This window comes from Anser brachyrhynchus (assembly GCF_964034855.1).
Source record: "Anser brachyrhynchus genome assembly, chromosome: Z".
Classification (NCBI taxonomy): Eukaryota; Metazoa; Chordata; class Aves; order Anseriformes; family Anatidae; genus Anser; species Anser brachyrhynchus.
The window spans coordinates 20,848,555-20,869,723 of NC_137697.1; the positions used below are offsets into that span (position 1 = coordinate 20,848,555).

Below are 21,169 nucleotides of genomic sequence, written 5' to 3' on the forward strand. Positions count from 1 at the left end.
GCTCTTCCAAAAATAAACAAATAAGTTGCAATTAAATCTAACAGGTTACAGCTCTACATGAAAACTGGCTATGAGCACAGTTTGTCCTAGGCTTATAAATAGCTGTTTAATAGCTTGTTTTCCAATAGCTACATTGCTTCGAAGCTCCATTCTGCCTATTTTATCTCATTGCCTTACCTCACAGTAGACATTACTGACTCTGCTAATGCACAGTCTCTCATCTAACTGCCCTTTCTTTGGATTTCTTATTTAAATATAATTTTGTAATATCTATACACATGCTCAAACTTGTCTGCATACTGTGTAAATGCACAGGAACCAGAGAGGAAACAGTGGTTCTGTGACATTCATAGAATCACAGAATCACAGAATGACTTGGGTTGGAAGGGACCTTAAAGGTCAGCTAGTTCCAAACCCCCTGCCATGGGCAGTGATGCCACCCCCTAGATCAAGTTGCCCAGGGCCTCATCCAACCTGGTCTTGAACACCTCCAGGAATAGGACATTCACAGCTTCTCTGGGCAACCTGTGGCAGTGCCTTACCATCCTCTGAGTGAAGAATTTCCTCCTAACATCCAATTTAAATCTCCCCTCTTTTAGTTTAAAAGCATTCCCTGTTGTCCTGTCATTATCTGAATGAGCAAAAAGTTGTTCTCCATCTTTTTATAAGCCCCCTTTAAATACTGAAAAGCTGCAACAAGGTCACCCCAGAGCCTTCACTTCTTCAGGCTGAACAGCCCCAGCTCTCTCAGCCTTTCTTCATAGCAGAGGTGCTCCAGCTCTCTGATCATCTTTGTAGCTCTACTCTGGACTCGCTCTAACAGGTCCACATCCTTCTTGTGCTGGAAGCCCCAGACCTAGATGCAGCACTCCAAGTGGGGTCTCACAACGGCAGAGTAGAGCAGGACAATCATCTCCCCAAAACTTCTGACTTCTCTGTTGATGCAGCCCAGGACGCAGTTGGCCTTCTGGGCTGCAAGTGCGCATTGCTGGCTCATGCTGAGCTTTTCGTCCTCCAGAACCCCCGAGTCCTCCTCTACAGGGCTGCTCTCAATGAGTTCTTCTCCCAGTCTGTGCTCATGTCTGGGATTGCCCCGACCCAGGTACAGCACCTTGCACTTGGACTTGTTGAACCTCATGTGGTTCACGTGGGCCCACTTCTCCAGCTTGTCCAGGTCCCTTTGGATGGCATCCCCTCCTTCTGTCGTATTGACAGCACCACTCAGCTCGATGTCATCTGCAAACTTGCTGAGGGTGCACTTAATCCCACTGTCTACGTTGTTGATAAAAATATTAAACAGCACTGGTCCCAGGAGAGACCCCTGAGGTGGTATACCACTTGTCACGGGCCTCCACCTGGACATACAGCCATCGACCACCACATTCCTGTGGACCTGCTTGGGATTTGACGTGCTGGAGTCCCAGTGGCCAATATCTCTGCAATTCCTGCTCCTCTCTTCCATGCTATGAAACCAACTGACTCTGGTCCAATTTTCCCACCTTTTTAGAAATAATGCTGCCTCTTTAGAGGCAGTAGGAATCCAGGGCAAGAGATCAACAAATTGTAAATCTACTTCAAAACTAGTTCTGTATTTTCAAAGGAGTAACTCAAGTTATTAAGAGCTTCATTCTGAGACTGCTTCTCAAGAAGCATCATCTAGATGAGGGTCTTCTTGGAATACATCTAAGTTCTATCTGCTCTATATTTAAGATACTAAATGTTTGGCACCGGATGGGCAAATCAGTAGGTACAGATACATAGGATTTTTTAAACAGTTCTTCAGAGTAATTCTCTATTTGCAGAAACAGAACAGAATGTCTTTAAAACATTTTTTTCATTTATGGCTGACAATACAGGTGAGAGAGAAATATATAAACAATTGAATGCAGAAGGCTGGAGCAGTGGTTGACACAAATGGTTGACCTGCAGGGGAAAAACGGGTCTCATGAGCTGGACTAAATGCTTCTCTCAGGTGGAGAAAGTTAGTTGCATTGAACGGCACCTCCAAAAGGCTGTGCAGTATCCTATCTCAGAATTAATATATAGCATTTTTTCCTCACCCAAACGGAAAGATGGTTCAAGCTTCAGAAGTCTAAAGCACTGGAGTGTTTAGAGGAGTAGTGGGAGCTTCTACAGAATAAGCTAGTTTTTCTTCACAGCCTGTAAGAATTGCCCCGAAGAAGATGCCCTCAGAGAAGAGAGGAAACAGTCAGTTGTTGCTGCCCTGCAAGACAGGTGACTTACTGAAATAAGAACTAGAAATGCAACTACTAGAAATGCAACTACTAGAAATGCAACTACTAAACATGGCCAGAGGGAGACAGTGACACACAAGAAATCATCATGTAGCACTTATCACTGTAAACTCATGCCCCAAACCACAAAATAATGCACTTTAAGCACCCATGCTGCATTTCACAATGCTCTGTACTTTTATTTTCACACCTGCAAAGATGACTGTTGATTTTCTGAAGCCATAATCCTGCTACCATTGACTTATACTGAAGTCCAGAAAATTCTGGGTCTGGTTACCCTGACAACAATCCCCCTCCTCTGCTACACCACCAAACACTTCACATGCTATCTCCTAGCAACCACACGGGTACATACAGCCTTTGCCGAAGGCAATTTCAAGAAAGTTACATATATATTAAATAAAATTCTACAGATTTCAAATATGCCATGCATCCTTCACTCTGGGCTTCACTAAAGAAGCCTGTGACCGATAGAGATTTGAATCTTTGAAAAAAGAGGAGTGATCAACAGGTGGATAGGAATTACAAGCAGAGAATTATCTACAAAAATGGAATACCCTTAGATCTGGCAGAAGTGCAGGTGATGCCAGAGGAAAAACTAACCCAAACCATGGCTGCTTTTTCACCTCTGGTTCCTCCTTACATCAACTTTACTACTTAACAAATCTTATTCTCCTGGACGTGCAGATACCTGATCGAGGATCAACTGTACTCGAGGAAACAGAAGAGGTACAGCAACCTGTCTGAAATGATAACTCCCCTGAGAAGTTGAAAGACCCTCACCAGAAAGAGTAAACTCTTTTTGTGAGTCAGGTGCTTTTTTAAAAGCTCATTGCATCAAACAGGGCAAACAGATGACAGATGCACATGCATCTGCCCCATCTGGGAGGGGGCACTCAAGCCAGCTGTTAGGAAATGCTTACATTAGATGTTTGCTATTCTTGCCAGTCTTTAGACTACCTGCAGAACAGGTGTGAGGCTTAGTTTCACAGCCTAAAACTGCTCAATTACTTTGCTGTCTAAATCACTACTCAAAGTATGATTGCTAGGTTATTCCTCTCCTGCCAGAGACAGGAGTGGAAACAATGTGCACATTTTCTGTACTACACCCTTGTGATTATTAAACACACAGAAATTAAAAGATATTCTCAGGTGCAGATATTCAAACCTACCTCTCACATCCCGAGGACATGCACTATTCCCAGAATATATTGTACAACTTTTCAGTTTGTATTATTTCTTTCAGCTGTGTGGTCAGTTTTATTTGAAATCCCTCTGCTCTGCATTCAGTCCTATCATGGAGTATTAGAAATTGCCAAAAGATCCAAATTTAGCTCCTCATAAGATAAAACATCAGTGTTATTTCACACATTGCAAATGGTACAAGGTAGAAAACAGAAGCTACTAATGCTCAGTTCAGCTGAAACAGTTTAACTTTGAGCTCTGAGAGCAAACCTTCCAAAATAACTTTTTACTGAAGCACTTACAGGGATGCAGGAGTCCTGAGATGCCTATTGACTCTCAGTGCCTAAATGACTTAGACAAACTGACCTCTTACAAGTTCACAACACTTCTCATTTTCCTACACAAACTAAGGAAGAAGAAGGGGAAAAAAAAGGCAGGTATGTTTTATATATAATGATAGAACTGCCTATTGCCCAGAACAGTTTTGCAAGTCCAGAATGTTGTGTGACTCGACGCCGAGTAAGTTTAATCTACCAGGCTGCTCTGTTTCCTTTGCCAAGTGGCTAATTATTGTCCGAGGAAATGGTTTTCTCCATGCTCTAACACTTCAATCCATGCACTTCTCCTGTCGGGCAATGCATAAGCATACAACCACAGTGCTTCTTGAAGTTACCTGCACTATTTGAAGGAGGAATGGAAGATCAGATATGGAGCATGAATTTTTGTAAAAGTCCTTTTAGTGTGCTCATTCAAAAAGTCTGGGCTTAGTCCAAGAAAAGCATTTCTCTACTAGCAACCTTTTTTACGGTAAGCATTATTCGGGCCAGCACCTCTCACAGACCAGCTGGGCTAAATTGAAAAGGCTCTGCACTGTAACATAGTTCAACATACTAACACTTTTCAGCCTGCCCCACATGTTTTCTTTGCCAGCCTTGCAACCCCACAATATGTTCAAGGGGACTTGATGCCTTAAACATCAAATCAAGTTGTGAAATGATCATTGCTACATTGAGTCACAAAGTACGGTGATTTCTCCCAATCTTCAGCATTATTTTCCAAGTTTCCTGTATGTCTAGTATGTTCCACATTCTACAGAACATACTAGCAGCCAGTTAAACAGTAGTACGGTACAAACAAATCAAGAAGTACAAAAAGTACAGTGACTTTTTGCATTCTTGGTCACAATACTGCTTTAAAGAGAAGAAACATATCTTAGATCAAGGCATTACTTAGGGTTGCATTTCTCCAAAGCCTGTGGACCTGAGAGAACTCTCTCAGTACCTAGACTTCTCAGAGCTCTCCATAGTACTTTGATATCCTCAGATTCGTAACTGACAGCTGCATCACTTCTTATATTCCCCCATATTAAAAATAATAATAATAAAAAAAAATTTAAAAAAGAAAAACTGGGTGCTTGACATATTGAAGAGCATCCTTCTCCTCAGTGCTTCCACCTCATAACTTAATATAGACCCATGTGGATAAGAAGAGTGATACTGTCCCAATCCATTTCTTCTAATTTTTGAGCTTTGCTTCTATATTTTGCTTTCCATATTTTGATATGGAAATGCTTGAAAACTGTCAAAAACTGTTTTTAGTGTGACTTTCAGAGAAGGTTTATAAATGCATTTTTCTATTCCACAAAGAATGAGAAGAATCAAACCATTACACCTGTGCTCTTGTCATTTCAAGAAAAAAAAAAAAAAAAAAAAGGATAAAGTAATCAATGAATAGAAAACTGCAGGTATTTGTTTGTTTTCCCATCTGTTGCTATGGTTTAGCAACAAGAGCTTTAAAGCTTGTTTGTTCTTGGAGACTTTAACTTTGGCTAATGCTTAAGTATCACAGTGTTCAAGAAATGTGTTACCTATGCACACACTTTTGCTTGAGATCTTTACTGGCCATAATTAAAAGATGTATTTGCATTAACTACTACAGTGCAAATATTTTAATTTTTACATCTTTTCAAATCACTGAGAAAGTGATCAAGAAGCTGTTCTTATCTTGCTAAACAGCTGATACTGTTGCCCTTCAAAACTGGCAACAGTTGGGCAATGGGTCAAGCAACCCTTATACATGCAGTATCATCTCATGCTCAATGTTATGCTTCAATTAAGTAAACTAATTGCCTTGTATCTTTATAAAAAAACTGAAATAGGGTTTGAGATGTTAATAGTTTGCTGCCATGATACCATTTGCATAGTCTGTAGGAAAGATTAGGTGTGACAGGGTCAACGTGGAAGAATACACCTGCTATCTGCGGCAGTTGTATGTACATTACGAGTTTGGCCATAGGTGATATGGTAAGCATGTGTTTATTAAGAAATAATAACCGTGGGAACCAGAAACCGGGGGTCCTATTTCAAATTATGGCACAGACTCACCTAGTATAAGCTATCATCTCTATCTTCTATAATACTTAGCAAGTCCACTTAACTTCTTTGTCAACTAGTCTGTGGGTATTTGGTACCCAGCTTTTGAGATCCACAAAGAAATACTCTCACACTAGAAATACAAAATGTTTACTCATAACCAGTTATAAGCAGGATGTGATCAACACATCTGAATGTATGGAACAATTCAGAACTTTTTATTAAAGAAAACAAAAGAAATTATCTTTGTAACACTGATCTCACCCCAATGAGCACAGATTAGAAGTACTCAAAAACTACGGTTTAGGCAAGGCATTTTAAGAAACAAGTGTGTTTTTTGTTGTTGGTGGTGGTGTTTTTTGATGTTGTTGTTTGTTTGTTTTTTTATTACATTGGGTTGAAATCATTACAGGTAGTTTTCTTTCATTGTCAGGTTAATATTGTGATGTGGATAAGTTTTAAAGCATTTTATAATTATAGGGTCAAATGCAAATAATGCAACACTTCATTGTGTAAACAAGTAAAGAACATTTTAGAGCAGAAAACAAAGACAAATGAAGCAGCATCATTTAAGTGGGTTCAGTAGTTACACAATAGGAATATTTTATTATTTTATAATAAGGCTAGCAGCCATTTGACATGTGTCTTTGTTTCCTCACATAAATAGTTAGACGGGATTTCAATACAGCTATTATCTACAACCAAGCACTATATCAGTTAAAGCCATGGGTATTGCCAGACACATTTTCTTTACAAAAAAAACTATTATTTTTTCTTCAACTTTCATCTTCTATGGAAATAAATACTGTCATCATGTGTTACTGAAGAGCTGTAGTTCATGCCATTCCATTTCTTATAGCCAGACAGATATCAAGTATTATTTTGCCTTTATGATAGTTCTGTAATATTCAGACCTTACTTCGGTCACACAAGAACATATTATCCTGCAGGAAATTGTGCCAGGAGTAGTGGCAAGAATGGAGGCACTAACTTGATTTAAAAATGACACAAAGTATTTTACAGATCTTAATGCATATAAGACAGAGATATTTCTACCACGTCATTGGAAGTGTTGTTAAATAAATCAAAGCATCATTTCCCTCAGCTTGGGACTCTACGTGTGTCCAAGGAACTGAAGCAATTCAAAATAATATTAGGGTGCCAACTATGAAGTTCAAAAACGGCTGAAATATGTTCACTTTTAATGACCATAAAGTCAACAAATATATTTGCTTATAATGGCACATGATGTAATAATAAAAATATAAACAAAAAATAAACAATTTGTAAGAACAGAAAACAGTATTACCACTTAAAGATTTGGTTTTTATGTATTTCAACTTATAGAATCAGTCAACAATTACTATTTTGCTTTCCTCTACATTTAAAAAAGCTCCAGTAGAGCATTTTACAACTTAAGAATTAGGGCTTTGTCAAATTCAATCATGAATAGAAATGTAAAAATAAAAATAATAAAAAGAACAACAAAAACAAAACAAAACAATAACAAGAAAAACAACATGGGTTTGGCTATCTGTAGGGTAAAGTCTGTCCAAATAATCTGAGGAAATGTATGTGATTGCAGATGTGAAAAAAATGAAATGCTGAGAGATGCCCGAGCAGATAAAATTCCTAAAAAAAGTTTTGCATGGGTAGAATGCGAGGAAAACCCAATGACAGACAGACTGGAAAAACCTGTAGCAGACAGACTATGAACTGTTAGCAAATATCCATCACCTTGTGTCTAACATTCTGGATTAGTTTAAGTTTTCATCTAATAAACTAAAGATGGAGGGCACGCTGCTCGATGCTCCTTGAGTAGGTATCTGCAAAGCACTGGGAGAAAAACTCAACGTGTGTCAATTTAAGCCAGGCTACATGTTTAGTTTCTGAAGTTCACTGGTGGGGTAGCGGGGCTGGTTAAGGGAAAGCTTTCCACTGAAGAGATAAACATTGCATTTCATTGGGAGGGACAAGGGCAGTTACTCACTGACATTGCCTCGATGTTCATAATCTGAGCAACAACAGTACACATAGAATAAGGCAGCTCTGGGGCAAGGCTATGTAGCCTACTCCTTGTTCTATCTGCTCCGAGCAGAAGGCTGGATTAAATGACCTCCTGTGGTCCCTTCCAGTCTGAGTTATTCTGTGACTCCACCTGTGACTCAAGAAGTATCCCATTCAGAAATGAGAAAATAAAAAAAAGAACCTTCAAAAATCCAAGGAAATTTACTTTTACCTTATGTTTTGAGGTGGGTTTTTTACTCGTTTGTTTTTTTTATCTGGTGATCTCTTTCACTTACATTTTCCTTAGACATATATATATAAATATTAATTACAAAGGCTTCCAGTAATCTTTTAATTTTCTGATTATAATGAAACACCAAGATCTAGATAAGCCCAGGGAATTACTTATGACATGATACCCTGCTTTATTATTACAACAGAGAAGTAACCTAAGGTGCAGCCGGGATCACGATACCATTTGCTTTGAGAACAAGCTTCAGAACGATGCTGCAAAATATAATTCCTAGAAAACATTCTGGGAAATTAGAGAAAAGCCTACTCTGGTGGTACAACATAAATTTAAAAAAAAACAAAAAAAAAAAAAACAAAAAAAAAAAACAGTGCAACCACCTCTTCTACCTGCCAAACTTGACAGATGATGTTGAGGCGCGGGTTGTGGCCGCACCTGCCTTAGGCACTGGAGTCAGGACCGAGCCTTCAGCCCTGGGGTGTGAAATCCCTGCAGACACAGCCGCTGCCCACCCGGACTCCGAGGCGGGGCACACGGCGGCTGCCTTCCGCCTCGGCCGGGGCGGGTTCGGCCCCTCGCCGCCGTCCTCCCCGCCCCGCAGTTTACCTGGCGGCCGGTGCTGCTGCTCTGGGTCTCCGCCTCGGTGCCGCAGCAGCGGGGCGCCCTGGTCCGGGCGGGGGCGCCGGGCTGCCCGCGCTCCTTGCGGCGGGGCCCGGCGCAGGGCGGCGGCTGCCGGCTGCGGTAGGCGAGGACGGCGGGGATGGAGTCGGCGGCCTCGGTCTTGACGAAGAGGCCGTGCAGGGCGGCGGCGCCCTGCGAGACGGCGGCGGTCTGATGTGGGGAGCTGGACTCGTCCGAGTCCCGGCAGTACACCACGCCGCTCTGCGAGACGTGGATGCTGGGGGCGCAGCCCATCCCTTACGCACCCCGCCCCGCTCCGGTCCCGGTCCCGGTCCCGCTGCCGGTCCCGCTGCCGGTCCCGGTGCCACCTGCCGCCCCGCCGCCCTCCCGCCCAGCCCTGCGGGGCCGCCGCCCTGCGCTTCGCTTCTCCGCGGCGCCTCCCCGCGCCGCCGCCGCCGCTGCCGCCGCCGAGCTTGTGGCGCTGCCCCGGCCGCTCCCGCTTCATGTAGCGCCTACCTCGCCCCGCAACGCCTCCCGGGCACCTCCGCACCGGCTCGGCGAAGCGCGGCCGCTCCGCCTTCCCGCCCGCCCCCCCCGCCCCTCTCGGGCCCGTCCCGCCGTCCCCTCGTGCCGCCGGTGGCGCCTCGCGCCCCCTCAGGCGGCCTCGGGGCCCGGGGGGGCGTCGGGGCCCGACCCTCCTCGCCAAGGCAAAGCGGCCTCGGGCCCTGAGGGACTTCGTCCCAGCGCAGCCGCCTTCCCGAGCCTGGCCCGGTTTGGAGGTGGGCACAGCCTGGCCCCCCGCCAAAGAGCACCCACGGCATCCAAGAGTTTGTGTTATAAAGCCGGTAAAAGTGCCTGTGTGGAAGAAAATCAAAGCGCAGCTAGAATCATAGAATCATAAAGGTTGAAAGAGACCTTCAAGATCATCTGGTCCAACCATTGCCCTGCTACCACTGTCACCCACTAAACCATATCCCTAAGCACCACGTCCAACCTTTCCCTAAATACCCCCAGGGATGGTGACTCCACCACCTCCCTGGGCAACCCGTCCCAATGCCTGACTGCTCTTTCTGAGAAGAAATGTCTCCTCATTTCCAGCCTGAACCTCCCCTGGCGCAACTTGAGCCCATTCCCTCTAGTCCTATTGAGAGAGGGAGTTAGGAGAATCTTATCAATTAGAGATATGCGGTAACAAACATCAGCCCAAAAGGTGGAAATCATCGCCTTCATAAGAGCTTTTGAGCTGGCAAACATCTGGACAGATTTGAAGTATGCCTTTAGTGTGGTGCATGCGCACCATGGGGCAATTTGGAAGGAGAGAGAGGACTTTTATCTTCCTCAATTAAACATGCAGAAGAGATACTGAAATTACTCCAGGTGGTATAACTGCCTACTAAAGTTGACATTAAAGGACATCAAGTAGGGGATACTGATATTGACAGGGGAAATAGATTGGCTGATGCAGGAGCCAAAGGGGTGGCAGAACGGGCATCTGAGAGTCAAATTTTGGCACTAGTACCAGGAACAGAAAACCAGGCATTAACAAAAGCTTTAGAAAACGAAGTAGAATATTCTAATATGTAAACGGAAAATGTTACCTGCAGGTTTAACATAAATAAACGATGTGAGAATTGTGATACCATATTAAATTGAATGGTAATTGGAGAACATAATAAAGCATGCTGGGGAGCTGAAGTAGCATAAGAGTTTTTAAATAGAAAATGGATAGGGCCTAATTTGTATACCATTGTTAGACAGGTATAAAAGTAATCAAGCTCCAAACAGTGGTAAATTACTTTTTTTTGAACTCCCGAGAAAAGAGGGGTATCAGTATTTATTGGTATTAACTGACACCTTCTCAGGATGGCCAGAAGCATTCCCAACTAGAACAGCCAAGAATGGGAATTCAAGCTGAGGATTTGAGTTACTTGCTGTAGGCCACACCAGAGATCCACAGCAGAGCCAGCAACAGGGATCAGGATTATTCCATGCAGAATCCATATGTGCATTGTAAATAGATAAGCCCAGAAAGACTTCAGAGTTGTCAGCTACCTAGTTTGAGACTCAGTTCATAGTAAAGAACATGAAGGCAGATTGTATTTTGATTTTCAAGAATGATCCTGGTGGCAATGTCATGTCACACCCTAGACTATGTTGTTAGCTATTCACAGGTCATTCCTCTAAATAGATATTGGTGATAAGTCACTTCATCAGTCAGTCAACACCTACGTTTCCTTAGCTTCCCAGTGCTCAGGGTTCTGTCCTGTTCCTACTGAATTCTGTGACAACTTTGCTATTGATTTTAGAGAGCATTGCAGGCTCCTGCCCATTCTCAAAGTGTATTTCCCTTGTTTGGATATAACATTTGGGTCTTATGTCAGAGAATAAGCCATAGAAATAAGAAGTCACAGCTCTGGAGAACGTTTACTAAATGCAGCTCTTAAGTAGCCCTCACTGTGCTGCTGATGTCTGGCTAACAGGGAAGGACACCACTGCAGGGTATGAAGTTGCCTGTACAGGGTGCCAGAGCACTTGAGAGGAGTGAGGACTGCAGAATGGAGAACCATGTGGACTGCCGAAAGGCAGCAGAAAAGGGAGAGTAGTTTAATGAGAAACAGTACAAGCAAGTGATGAAGAGCATGAGCAGAGGCCGGAGTGGGACAAAGGGAGCAGGTGCAGGGGAGTGGGATGAATGTCTACAGCTGAAATCAGAGGTGAAGAAATGAAGGGGTATGTTAAAAGTTCTCTTTTCCCAGCATCAGTTCTCTTGCTGCATCTTGCCTATGAGAATACAGCCATGGATTTATTGGACAGGGCAAAGAGGGAATATTTAACGCACATACATGCAAATTTACATCACAACTTATGGCTTACTTCCCCACCAGATGATACTCCTGCAGTCATCTGGATGCAGCCTTCCCTGACTGATGCCTACCAACATGAAGGCGTTATTGTGAGCAGCACATACAAATTCAACCAAGGAATTACGGGAGGGACACTTCAAGTAATGAAGTAGACTCTACCCTCAGAAATGCACATTTTGTATGACCTCAGCATTAAGCCAGTGCATCCAACCTCTGTAAGATATTCACACGCACCAAGTTTTCCATTATTAAAGGGCCACCATGGGCTTTAGTTGGAACTGTACAAATCCTAACAAATTTTACACTTACAGGAAACCAATTTCCTACACATGACTAATTTCAGCATGATAAATTTAAGTGTGTGAGTGATTCTGGAAGACATCAGTGGAACCCTGATGCATCTTGTCTCTCTCTCTCTTTTTTTTTTTTTCTAGTAAAAAGGAAGGGATATGAATTCTTTATAGCTTTTACACCTGCAAATCTCTCCTCAATGAGGAAAATATTCTCCTCCAAACTTTATATCCTTTCCAAAGCCAGTCGTAGGCTTCAATCTGACCTCAATACTAAGACTCTGTGCTACGAGTAGATTGGTAAGTTTATGTTGGCATTATTGGAAGTAGCATCTGTAAATCCCTGTTCATTGCAGTAAGAATATACTACTTCAGAGGTCACATTTTACAGAGCCTTAAAAATCTGGTACTTGACAGCCAGCTCTTGAAGACAGTTACCTCAATTCATGGTTCATTTACTGTAAAACCAGTTTAAGAAGGCATAAATAAGCCTGTATATATATATATATATGTAAGTATTAGACTCTTAGGAGGCTCAACAGTTTCTCAGTCCTTTCATTTTGGTCCATCAATTTTGATGGACCTTTCATATTGGTCCATCAAATTTGAAAACTACAGTAAAAACTTACATGCATACCCAGATTAGAACAAAGTAAAAACCTAAAAATTAATTTAAATTATCCAGACTACATGCTATGTTTTAAACTCAAACTAGATATGAAGAAAATAATAATCATAGTGAATAGAATAGAATAGAAGCCTTCTACATAGACCTCTATTTTGTTAAAAAACAAAACAAAACAAAAAACAACAACCAACCAACACAACAACAAAAAAACAAACAGCACAACCAACTCTATAATAATAGATTATCAAATGCTAACTTCATGTTTCTACTCATCAACAATACAAGAAATCATGTTGCTTGGAAAAGAGAAAGATGTTAAATACAAGATGCAAAGTTTTTTTTTCTTTTTCCCTGAAGAAGAGCAGAATATATCTTTCAGACCACAAATCTGAGGACTCTCACACCAATGTAGTCAAGAGTAACTTCACTGAAAGCAATGAACTTCCTCCAGTTCAACCAAAAAGCAAAATCAAGCCCTTTATTTCTTTACTCCTCCCAAAGCTCCCTTATTTCATAACTTTTAAAAAATGTTGCAGCAAAATTGTTTTAATGTATCATGGATTTGTTATACTATGCTTGTACACTACATTCTGAGAGTGCTATGAATAACGATCTCCCAATGGCTTGGACAATAACAGAAAGGTCAGTTTTCACCAGAAGTTCCTAAAAGACCTTGCTGAATGGATATTTTGCAAGTTGGGAAACTGAGTCCTGAAGCACTCTGTTGCCAAGATCACTCAAAGAAACGGAGCTGAAGGGAGAACTCAGTGCTGTGCCTTCCCGTTTGCAGCCCACGTCCCTGTAAATGCTGCTCAGCACAGGTTGCAGGTTGTGCTGAGCGCGCAGAGGGGCAGGAGCCCTCCTTCAGGATTCACCTCCACCCCTTTGTGTGAGGGGGAGGAAGAGCTGCAGTTCCTGACCTCCCTCTGCAGCTGCTTCTCTCCCCAGGGACAGGAAAAGTTGCAGTCCTGGGCTTTTGCACGTTGGTGCTGACAGGGACAGAAGCCCAAATGAGAAGCTGCCCCAGGATACCCAGGGCTGCAGAATCCCTCCACGGAACAGACACCTGCAGTCTTTTTCCTTGGACGAGCTAACTTAGCTCTGTCTGTCGTACCAGCACAATCTTGAGAGACGCCCTTTGGCTTTGAAGAGGAAGAGTAATGTATAGAAATACATAGCTACAGGCTTTGGTGACTAGCAGTAGCATTATGTGTTAGCATTAATCCCCTTGAGGAGCAGAACTTTTGGCAGGACACTGGCCAGATACCAGCAGTTACAAGCAAATTTTGTAGGGCAACAGTGATCAGACCACAATTAAAAGGCTTAGACTTCTGTTCCCCACCAAGCCGTTTGGTTTGCCTTGGAGTTGGGGTGAATCAAGCATTTCACAGCACTCCAAGCCAAAGGCAAGCCGCGGACCCCCTACCTCCACTGAAAAGTCCCCCAGCCAACACTTCAGCAGTCACTTCCTGGCACTCGGCTTGCTGTTTGCTTGCTCTAACTTCACTAACACGGCGGTTCTCCACGGATTCATCGCCGCATGGGAGCCTTCCCTCTCCAAGCACCTCCGGGGCGCTGTCAGGACCCCCCCGGCTCTGCCCAGGGACCGCCGCTGGTGGCCCCCCCGGCACACCCCAGGCACGGCCGGAGCCTCGCAGCGGGCACAAGCCGCTCCTCACCTCCCTCCCGGGCCGGTTCCGCAGCCTCGGCGTGCAGCCGCCCCCCTTCATCCTCCGGGGAGAGGGACCGGGAGCGAGACCGGGAGCAGGAGCGGCGCAGCGGCCGCCCAGGTGAGCGGGGTGGGACCCCCGCACCCCTCCGCCCACGGCACCTCCCCGGGGGCCGGCCCGCTCCCGAGTAAGCCCTTGTCCCGCTAGGCTGCGAGATCCCGGCCACACGGGAGCCCCAGGAAACGGGTTGGGCTTCTGGGGTTCCGATGAGGGTGGAGGAGAAGGGGGCTTCCCCGCGCTCGCCATCCTCTGCCACGGCTAGATCGTTTTCTCCCCTGGTTGGGAACGCTCAGAATGGAGAAAACCGCTCGGGGAAAGTATGGTGAATCAAGAGCCGGGCTTGCTTCAATGTTCTAACAGTTATGTAGCCTTTGGAGGAAAAGGCAAACCCTTACATCCCCTAGAGAAAGGGGTAAATCCACCCAGGGAGCAGATAGCTTGTGGCCAGCGATTATTCCCAGGATCCTCAGAGAAAATCCAGCCTCGCAATCAAGGACAGGAAAGACAAACTGCCTGGGGCTGAGAGAAGGCAGTGTTACCCTGACCTAGACCAAATCACAAATGTCAGAGGTGGGACCAGAGACATGCTTCAAACAGCATGTTTTCATCTTTGTGATATTTTAGTTTGCAACAAGTACCAGGTTGGCAGAATGCGTTGCCTTGGGAATGACATCTTTGGGCTTGACTGGATTTAGCTCTCACGTCATTGCTCTCTCCTTCAAGCTTTAAGAACAGCTTATTGCTATTTTTTGTTTTGGAGTATTGCTGTTTCTTGGGACTTCCTGAATATGGTTAACACTGTCATTGCTCGGTAGTAAAGCCCAATGCCTCAATAAGGGAGCTGTACCAGATGCCCAGCAAATGCAACAAAGAGTCAAGGCAGTGGAGAGCATGTGGATGTCACAAAAGCAAAGCAACAGTAAAGACAACTGGGAGTCGTGGGGCAAATGGTGGTCAAGTCCCAGCAGCTGCCCAGCCCAAGACCAACAAAACCACAGAACACAACACAAAATAACCCCAAAGCACTGAACCTGTACAGAAAATCACTTCTACAGAGGAGAAGCAGAGACAGTGTGGGTCAGCAAGTTATGCCAGATTGAGGCCAGGGACAGTGGAGAGCAGTCCTACTTCTATGGGAGGAGAAACACGGTCAGCAAACACAATCCTCCTTGAGCTCCCCAGAAACCCTAGAGAGGGCACACACTGAAATGTCCTTAACAGGAGGTAAGAACACCCACCTTGTTGTGGCCACACGTCTGCAAGAGCTGCTGTCTGGGAGCCAAAGCCCTTTGCACTGTCTCAGAGTGATCAGAGTAGTGGACGGGAGGTTTGCTACAGCCACGTTGTCAGATTCCTGGGCCTGGAGCCCCAGTATGGTCTCGGAGGTGGTATAAACTTTCCTCTTTAGCACCTCTGCACAGATGCCAGGTGTGAACCAGCCTTTAATGGCAAATCTCAGTCAGCTCTACACCGTTATTTCAGAGGGCTGTCAGACTGGCTGCTTTGCAGCAAGCAAGCATCGCAGCCTGCCCTGGGACTCTGGTGGACGATTTAGGGACTAATTAAAAGATGTCTTTTACTCCTGCCATTCTGTACAGCCAGGCTGCCTTCCCAGCTGAGACACAGGAAGAGGGGAAGAAGTGGCTGGGATCTTCTCAGATCTTACCCAGACAAGGCATCGGGATGAGGGCAAGGTGCTTATCTGGACTCAAGGACTCAGAAGAGCTCACACTGTTTTAGGTAAGTTTTAGGTAAGACTGCAGAGATGTTTGGCAGTTTCCACCAGGTCTTTCACTGCGTTTCTCCTCACACCTTCAGACTGATAAAGCTTTTCAGGACTTGATAGAGGACTTGAGAGCAGCCGGAGTGTCAAATCCATGCAGACACTGAGAAGGTGACACAAGAAAAATGTCATGGTTGGCCCCATGGCACTCAGTGTGTGGCAGGCAAATGGCATTTTGAGTGTGCTCTAAATGTAAGATGCCATCCTGCAGTGGCTCTGCTGCCAGCAAGGGATTTTGTGAGCAAGGAGCACAGGCACAAGGCCACTTGCTTCTTACTTACTTGTGACTTGAGAATGGGCTGCTGGCACTAACTTTGGTGATTTAGAAGACAAAAAGTAACTAAGTCTTTGTTTCTGGGGAATCAGCCCTAATATAGGCCATTATTCTGCCTACTTTTCTTTCAAATGCAGAAGCAAAATAAAAAGTGAATCGTCTGCTTTTTCATTACATTTTCCATGCATGTAGATTTTAAGATGCAGTAAGGACCCCTCTTCAGGCTCAGTATACTACTACTGCTGAACTTAATGGGAATGTGGCTGTTTATATTTTAATAGGAGTGGAATTAGGCCCTTCATTCGAATTTTACAGCCTTTTTATTTGCGTTTTTATTAATCTATTTAATCTTTCTTAATTTGCTTCTGCTGTGTTCTGAGAGCATTGTAAGTACACTCTAGTGTCCTGAGTAATAACTTTAAATTCTAGTATGCAAACATTGTGCCTCCTAGTGGGTAATGTATATGGACTTCAACTCTCCTTTGGGTTGCATTTTCATATTAATTTCTTTGGGACTTTCTTCTGTTACTATCAAGAAGGTAATTTTCAACATTTTTATCACTCTAGGAGTCCCTTGTTTCTTTCTTATGCTGTTCCCTTCGCTCTTTCTTCCACAGCAGCCAGTTATGTGCTGAACATTTTGCCCTCTTGATTTCCTTTGCTGTGCATAAATCTGCCTTCGAATTAACCTCTTCCACAAACCAGTTTGTGAGGAGCTCATTCCTGAGAAGTTATTGTATTTATGCCAATGGTAAGAAAGTGGATTTTTGCCTGCCACCTTGAGTGGACTTGCCCTAGTAATATCATCCGTGCCTAAACTGTTCCTTGACAGCAGTAGAGCTCATCTTTCCAATGCAAGCAAAATGCCAACTTCACTGGTTCAGAGCCTTCTGAAGGAGGTATCCGAGACCATGTCATAGATAAGACCAAAGATGGGGTCTTTTTATGGGATGAGTTCCCCATTCTGCAGAATCCAGTAACAAACTCTAGCAGCAGAAAAGTACAGGTAAGGTCCATAACCCATTTCTGCCTCCTTAGCTGTGGCTGCAGCCTGGCTGTAGCTGCAGCTGACAGCCTCCATAGTCAGTGTAGGAAAAGCCAAGCTCAAGGCACCTGCTGATGATGGGCTGAGGCATGCTTGCCCAGACACTCCTTCCAGCCCAGACTGCAAAGGCCAGGGTTTGCTCCTGTGCTAAGCTTCTAGACTGAGGCTCAAGCAGACTGCGGAGCTCAAACCAAGTTTGCACTTGAGCATCTGTTTGGCATTAGCAAAGCAGGCAGGTGGTAAAACATTCCTGGTCTTGCAGACAGAACTAGTCCCTCAAATAAGGTATTCACTCATTTCACTACCATTAGAGAGTTTCCTCCTCTGATTTCACTGTAGGCAGGAGCAGACTTGCTGTGCTCCTTAAACAAAAAATATTTTTTCATTTATGTTTGGCTAGCATTGAAAATACTGCTAGATATTCATAGTTAAATCATCCCAATCTACCTGTTTAGAATAAACAAACAATATTTTGTTACCAACATCCATAATCTATGCATAGGTTAGAATATTAACACTGAAAAGGCCATGATTTGCCAGACTGCAAGCCAAACCAGAGCACAGAATACTGTTTCATCCTTGTTTATTTATATATTTATTTTCACTCAGTCCTTAAACACAAACTTTGGTTTAATCTCTCCTCAGGTTTTCATGTGACCACAAGGTCAAACAGAATAAATCATTGAAGGTTGACATTAGAAGCTGAGGCAAATATCTAACAGTACTCTGCCAGAACACAGCTGGGAGAATAAGACACTGCCTGACAGAGATATGTCATGTGACGTGTACTCAAAAAAAGCATTGCTTTTGTCAATAGCTAAGAAAAAACTGTTCTTCAGAGAAGGAAGCATCCATCATTCAATAATAGTAGTAATAACAATTATCAATAACAATAGCAATAAGAACAACAATAGTAACAGATTTGCACTCCTTATCAGTTAATTGCCACTTCATATAAAGACACAGATAAAGCTGATAAAATTGAGGGCTTTATGCTGCATTTTATATGCCTGGCTCATGGATATACATCATATTTCCAGACTATTTCCCAGCTTGATGCTGCCTCAAAAGCCTTCATGAGAAATGAAGGGCTAATTCTGTCCCACACGGACATACACCTCCATGGACTTTGGGGCAAAAAAAAATGAGCACGAAAGTTGAGTAACTCATGGTCCCATTTCCTGAGTGTGGTATGCAGAAACAAGAGGATGGCAAGAAGAGGCCACTGTTTGCTGGTGAATAAGAGGTCTCAGTTCAAAGAGTTTCCAGCAAGCTTTAGATAGTCCTGATAGCATTTGACTTTGCTGGGACTGCTAGTATGAGGAAAAGGCTGCAAGATACTTCATTAATCCAGTTTTCATCTATGGGCTTCAAAGTGCATCAAGTACTTCAGTTGCTTTTAATTTGCCCTAGTTAATCTTTTAAGTGTAATATTTGTATGCAGTCAATGCTATAATATTTTAGGTCAGCTATAAATTGTGTAAGCTGACAGTAGCTTCTTGTATTGCCTTAGAATGGTTCATTTGGTTGGTAGACAATCAATTTATTGTTAAGTGTGTCTTCAACTGAAAGTCGGATTGGTGTCCTTTATGTTCTTGTGAGATAAATAAAAAGTAATGAACTGTAAAAACACTCTAGTGTAAGAAGATTTGTAAACTACGACCCAGAAAGCCACAAAGCACATAATCACACAAAGAAAACAATCATGAGAGACATTATTTCTCTATAGACTTACCACAAATTAAAAGAGAACACCACACTACACTTTGAAGAAGAACTAGAGATACAGAAACATTCAACTCAATGAGCCAGTCTAGCAGAATTAAGGAAAACTAAGTCATTTGCAGCTAGAATATGGAACATACACCTCTGGAGGTATATCAGAAATGCTGTTCAAATTGCTGGAGATTGCTGGAGGAGACAGTGATTTCATTTTGCTCTTTAGAGTAAATTTAGGACTCACAAGGGCTGGTCCTTTTGCCATTGAAGTTCACATTAAGACATCGTCTTGTTCTCTCATGATTAGGAAACACAGGTCTTTTGTGGATCTTACAGTCCTCTCCTGACTCTGGAATAAAATGTAACACACCTAAAATCAGATGAGGGATGCATTCTCTAACTGGAATGCAGTTTTAAGGAAAACAGTAATTCCTGATTCGTACTGCTCTGTCTTCATAAAATAAAGCACTTTTCAGAAATTGTCATTGCAGAGCAAACTCATACTAAAAACATTGTGAAACAAAAATATTCTCTAGTTCAAGCAATGGCTCTTTGCTCTTCTTGCTGTCTCCCCCACAAACAAATACCAACTAATGGCATTGGGGGTTCACTGTCTAATAGCCACTGATATATATTTTGCTATAACATAGTATTAGGCATATTCATCTTAGGCATCACAGGAAAATTCCCCTTTCTAATAATTTTGGCAGAATGTGTGCTTACTGAAGATATCTGTCCCCCTGGAAAGATAAAAGCATGGCTTTCAAGAACCATGATACTTGGCAGAACCCCATTACTTGGCAAGGGAACAAAAGAAGGAAGTAACAGGAATCATTTTCTGCCTATAAACTGTCAGGGTAATGCTTTAAACACACAAACATGAAGTCCACTATTTTAGATCACTCTACAGCCGGGCTATGTTGTAAGCAATCCTTTGTCAAACACAATGATTACATCACAGGCATCACACTTGTGCAATCAAATATATAGATTACATCACAGACTGTGCATTTGTGAAACACCCATGACTGAATGGACAGGCACAGGACTACAGCAGCTATGATGAGTACAAGCTGCATATGAGTCATTAATACTTGTAAATCTCATCGGGTTTATGAGACAAAAGACAATATGCCTGGGCAAAATAGTCTTAATGTGATACTTACATATGAATGCTTCTGCACCTGCTAGAATACAAGTTTTTAAATCTCTTGAATGTTATATGTATGAATACAAATGTTTAACATCTCTCCGCAGAGAAACCACTACTCATCTCATCTTAGAGAATTACATTCTGATTTTTTCATCTCTTTGCAGTCATGTTAAGTACCTCTGTGAATACAATCATTCCTGAAAAAATAAGGAGACAGATGCAGCAGAAGAATCCTTTTCCTTGCATGCCACAGAGTCTAACCCAGAGCCACTGTATCACTGGTATTCAGATCTGCACATCATGGCTATCTGCAAACAGTCTCAGTTTAGAAAGTTCAGTCATCATCTTGGCCCTTTTGCATTCAGTTATACACATGGATGAATTAGTGTAACCACATACAAGAAAGAGTAATATAACATGACTCTAGGAATAACTAGAACAAGTTAATTTTAGAAAATTTTGTGACGACTGCCTAGATCCAGCAGTTGACAGAAAAATTACTGAACCGTTCTACTATGTAACACAATAAAATTGTGTATCATTTATTATAATACTTATGCCTATTTCATAGTGCCTACAAAGTTAGCTGCTGTTATGCAAAGCTTGGATAAAAAAAATCCAGACTGGGAACAGAAAAGCAGCTATATATATATATATATTTCATACGAAAATAAAAACCATAATAAAACATAGCAGTTACTGAAAGGATATGGTGGCAGAGCTACACTTTTTTTTTTTTTTCACAGCTCTAATCTGCTCATTTCCATAAGCAATGAAAATGACTCGTGTTGTGAAGAAGTATTCAGGAATCTCTACTACAGTTTAGCCACAACAAAAATATTCAAAATATTTGTGTCTCTTCCCAACTGTGGTAGTAAGGGTGTAAAAATGGTATCTGCGCAGAAGGCAGAGAAGTCTTGCACGCAGTTCAAATAAGAGCAGATTATAAAAGGCTGCAGTGGGTTCTAAAATTTCAGAAGTCACAGAGGAAGT

General features: G+C 42.9%; 1 protein-coding gene across 9 annotated transcripts in view; it reads right to left on the bottom strand.

Moving 5' to 3' along the window:
* The window catches only part of PDE8B (phosphodiesterase 8B), a 99,122-nt gene extending 79,831 nt beyond the window's left edge, over positions 1-19,291 (bottom strand). For 3 of the 9 annotated variants that reach the window (XM_080574699.1, XM_080574700.1, XM_080574701.1), the window contains exon 1: positions 8,676-9,076. In XM_080574699.1, the coding sequence (XP_080430825.1) occupies positions 8,676-8,984 (309 nt within the window). In that variant the 5' untranslated portion in view covers positions 8,985-9,076. Of the gene's footprint in view, positions 1-8,675; positions 9,097-9,206; positions 9,225-14,151; positions 14,486-19,267 lie in introns of those variants that run through there. The other 6 variants (XM_080574698.1, XM_080574697.1, XR_013943844.1 and 3 more) reach the window with 5 other exon arrangements.
* Between the last annotated feature and the right edge of the window lie 1,878 nt (positions 19,292-21,169).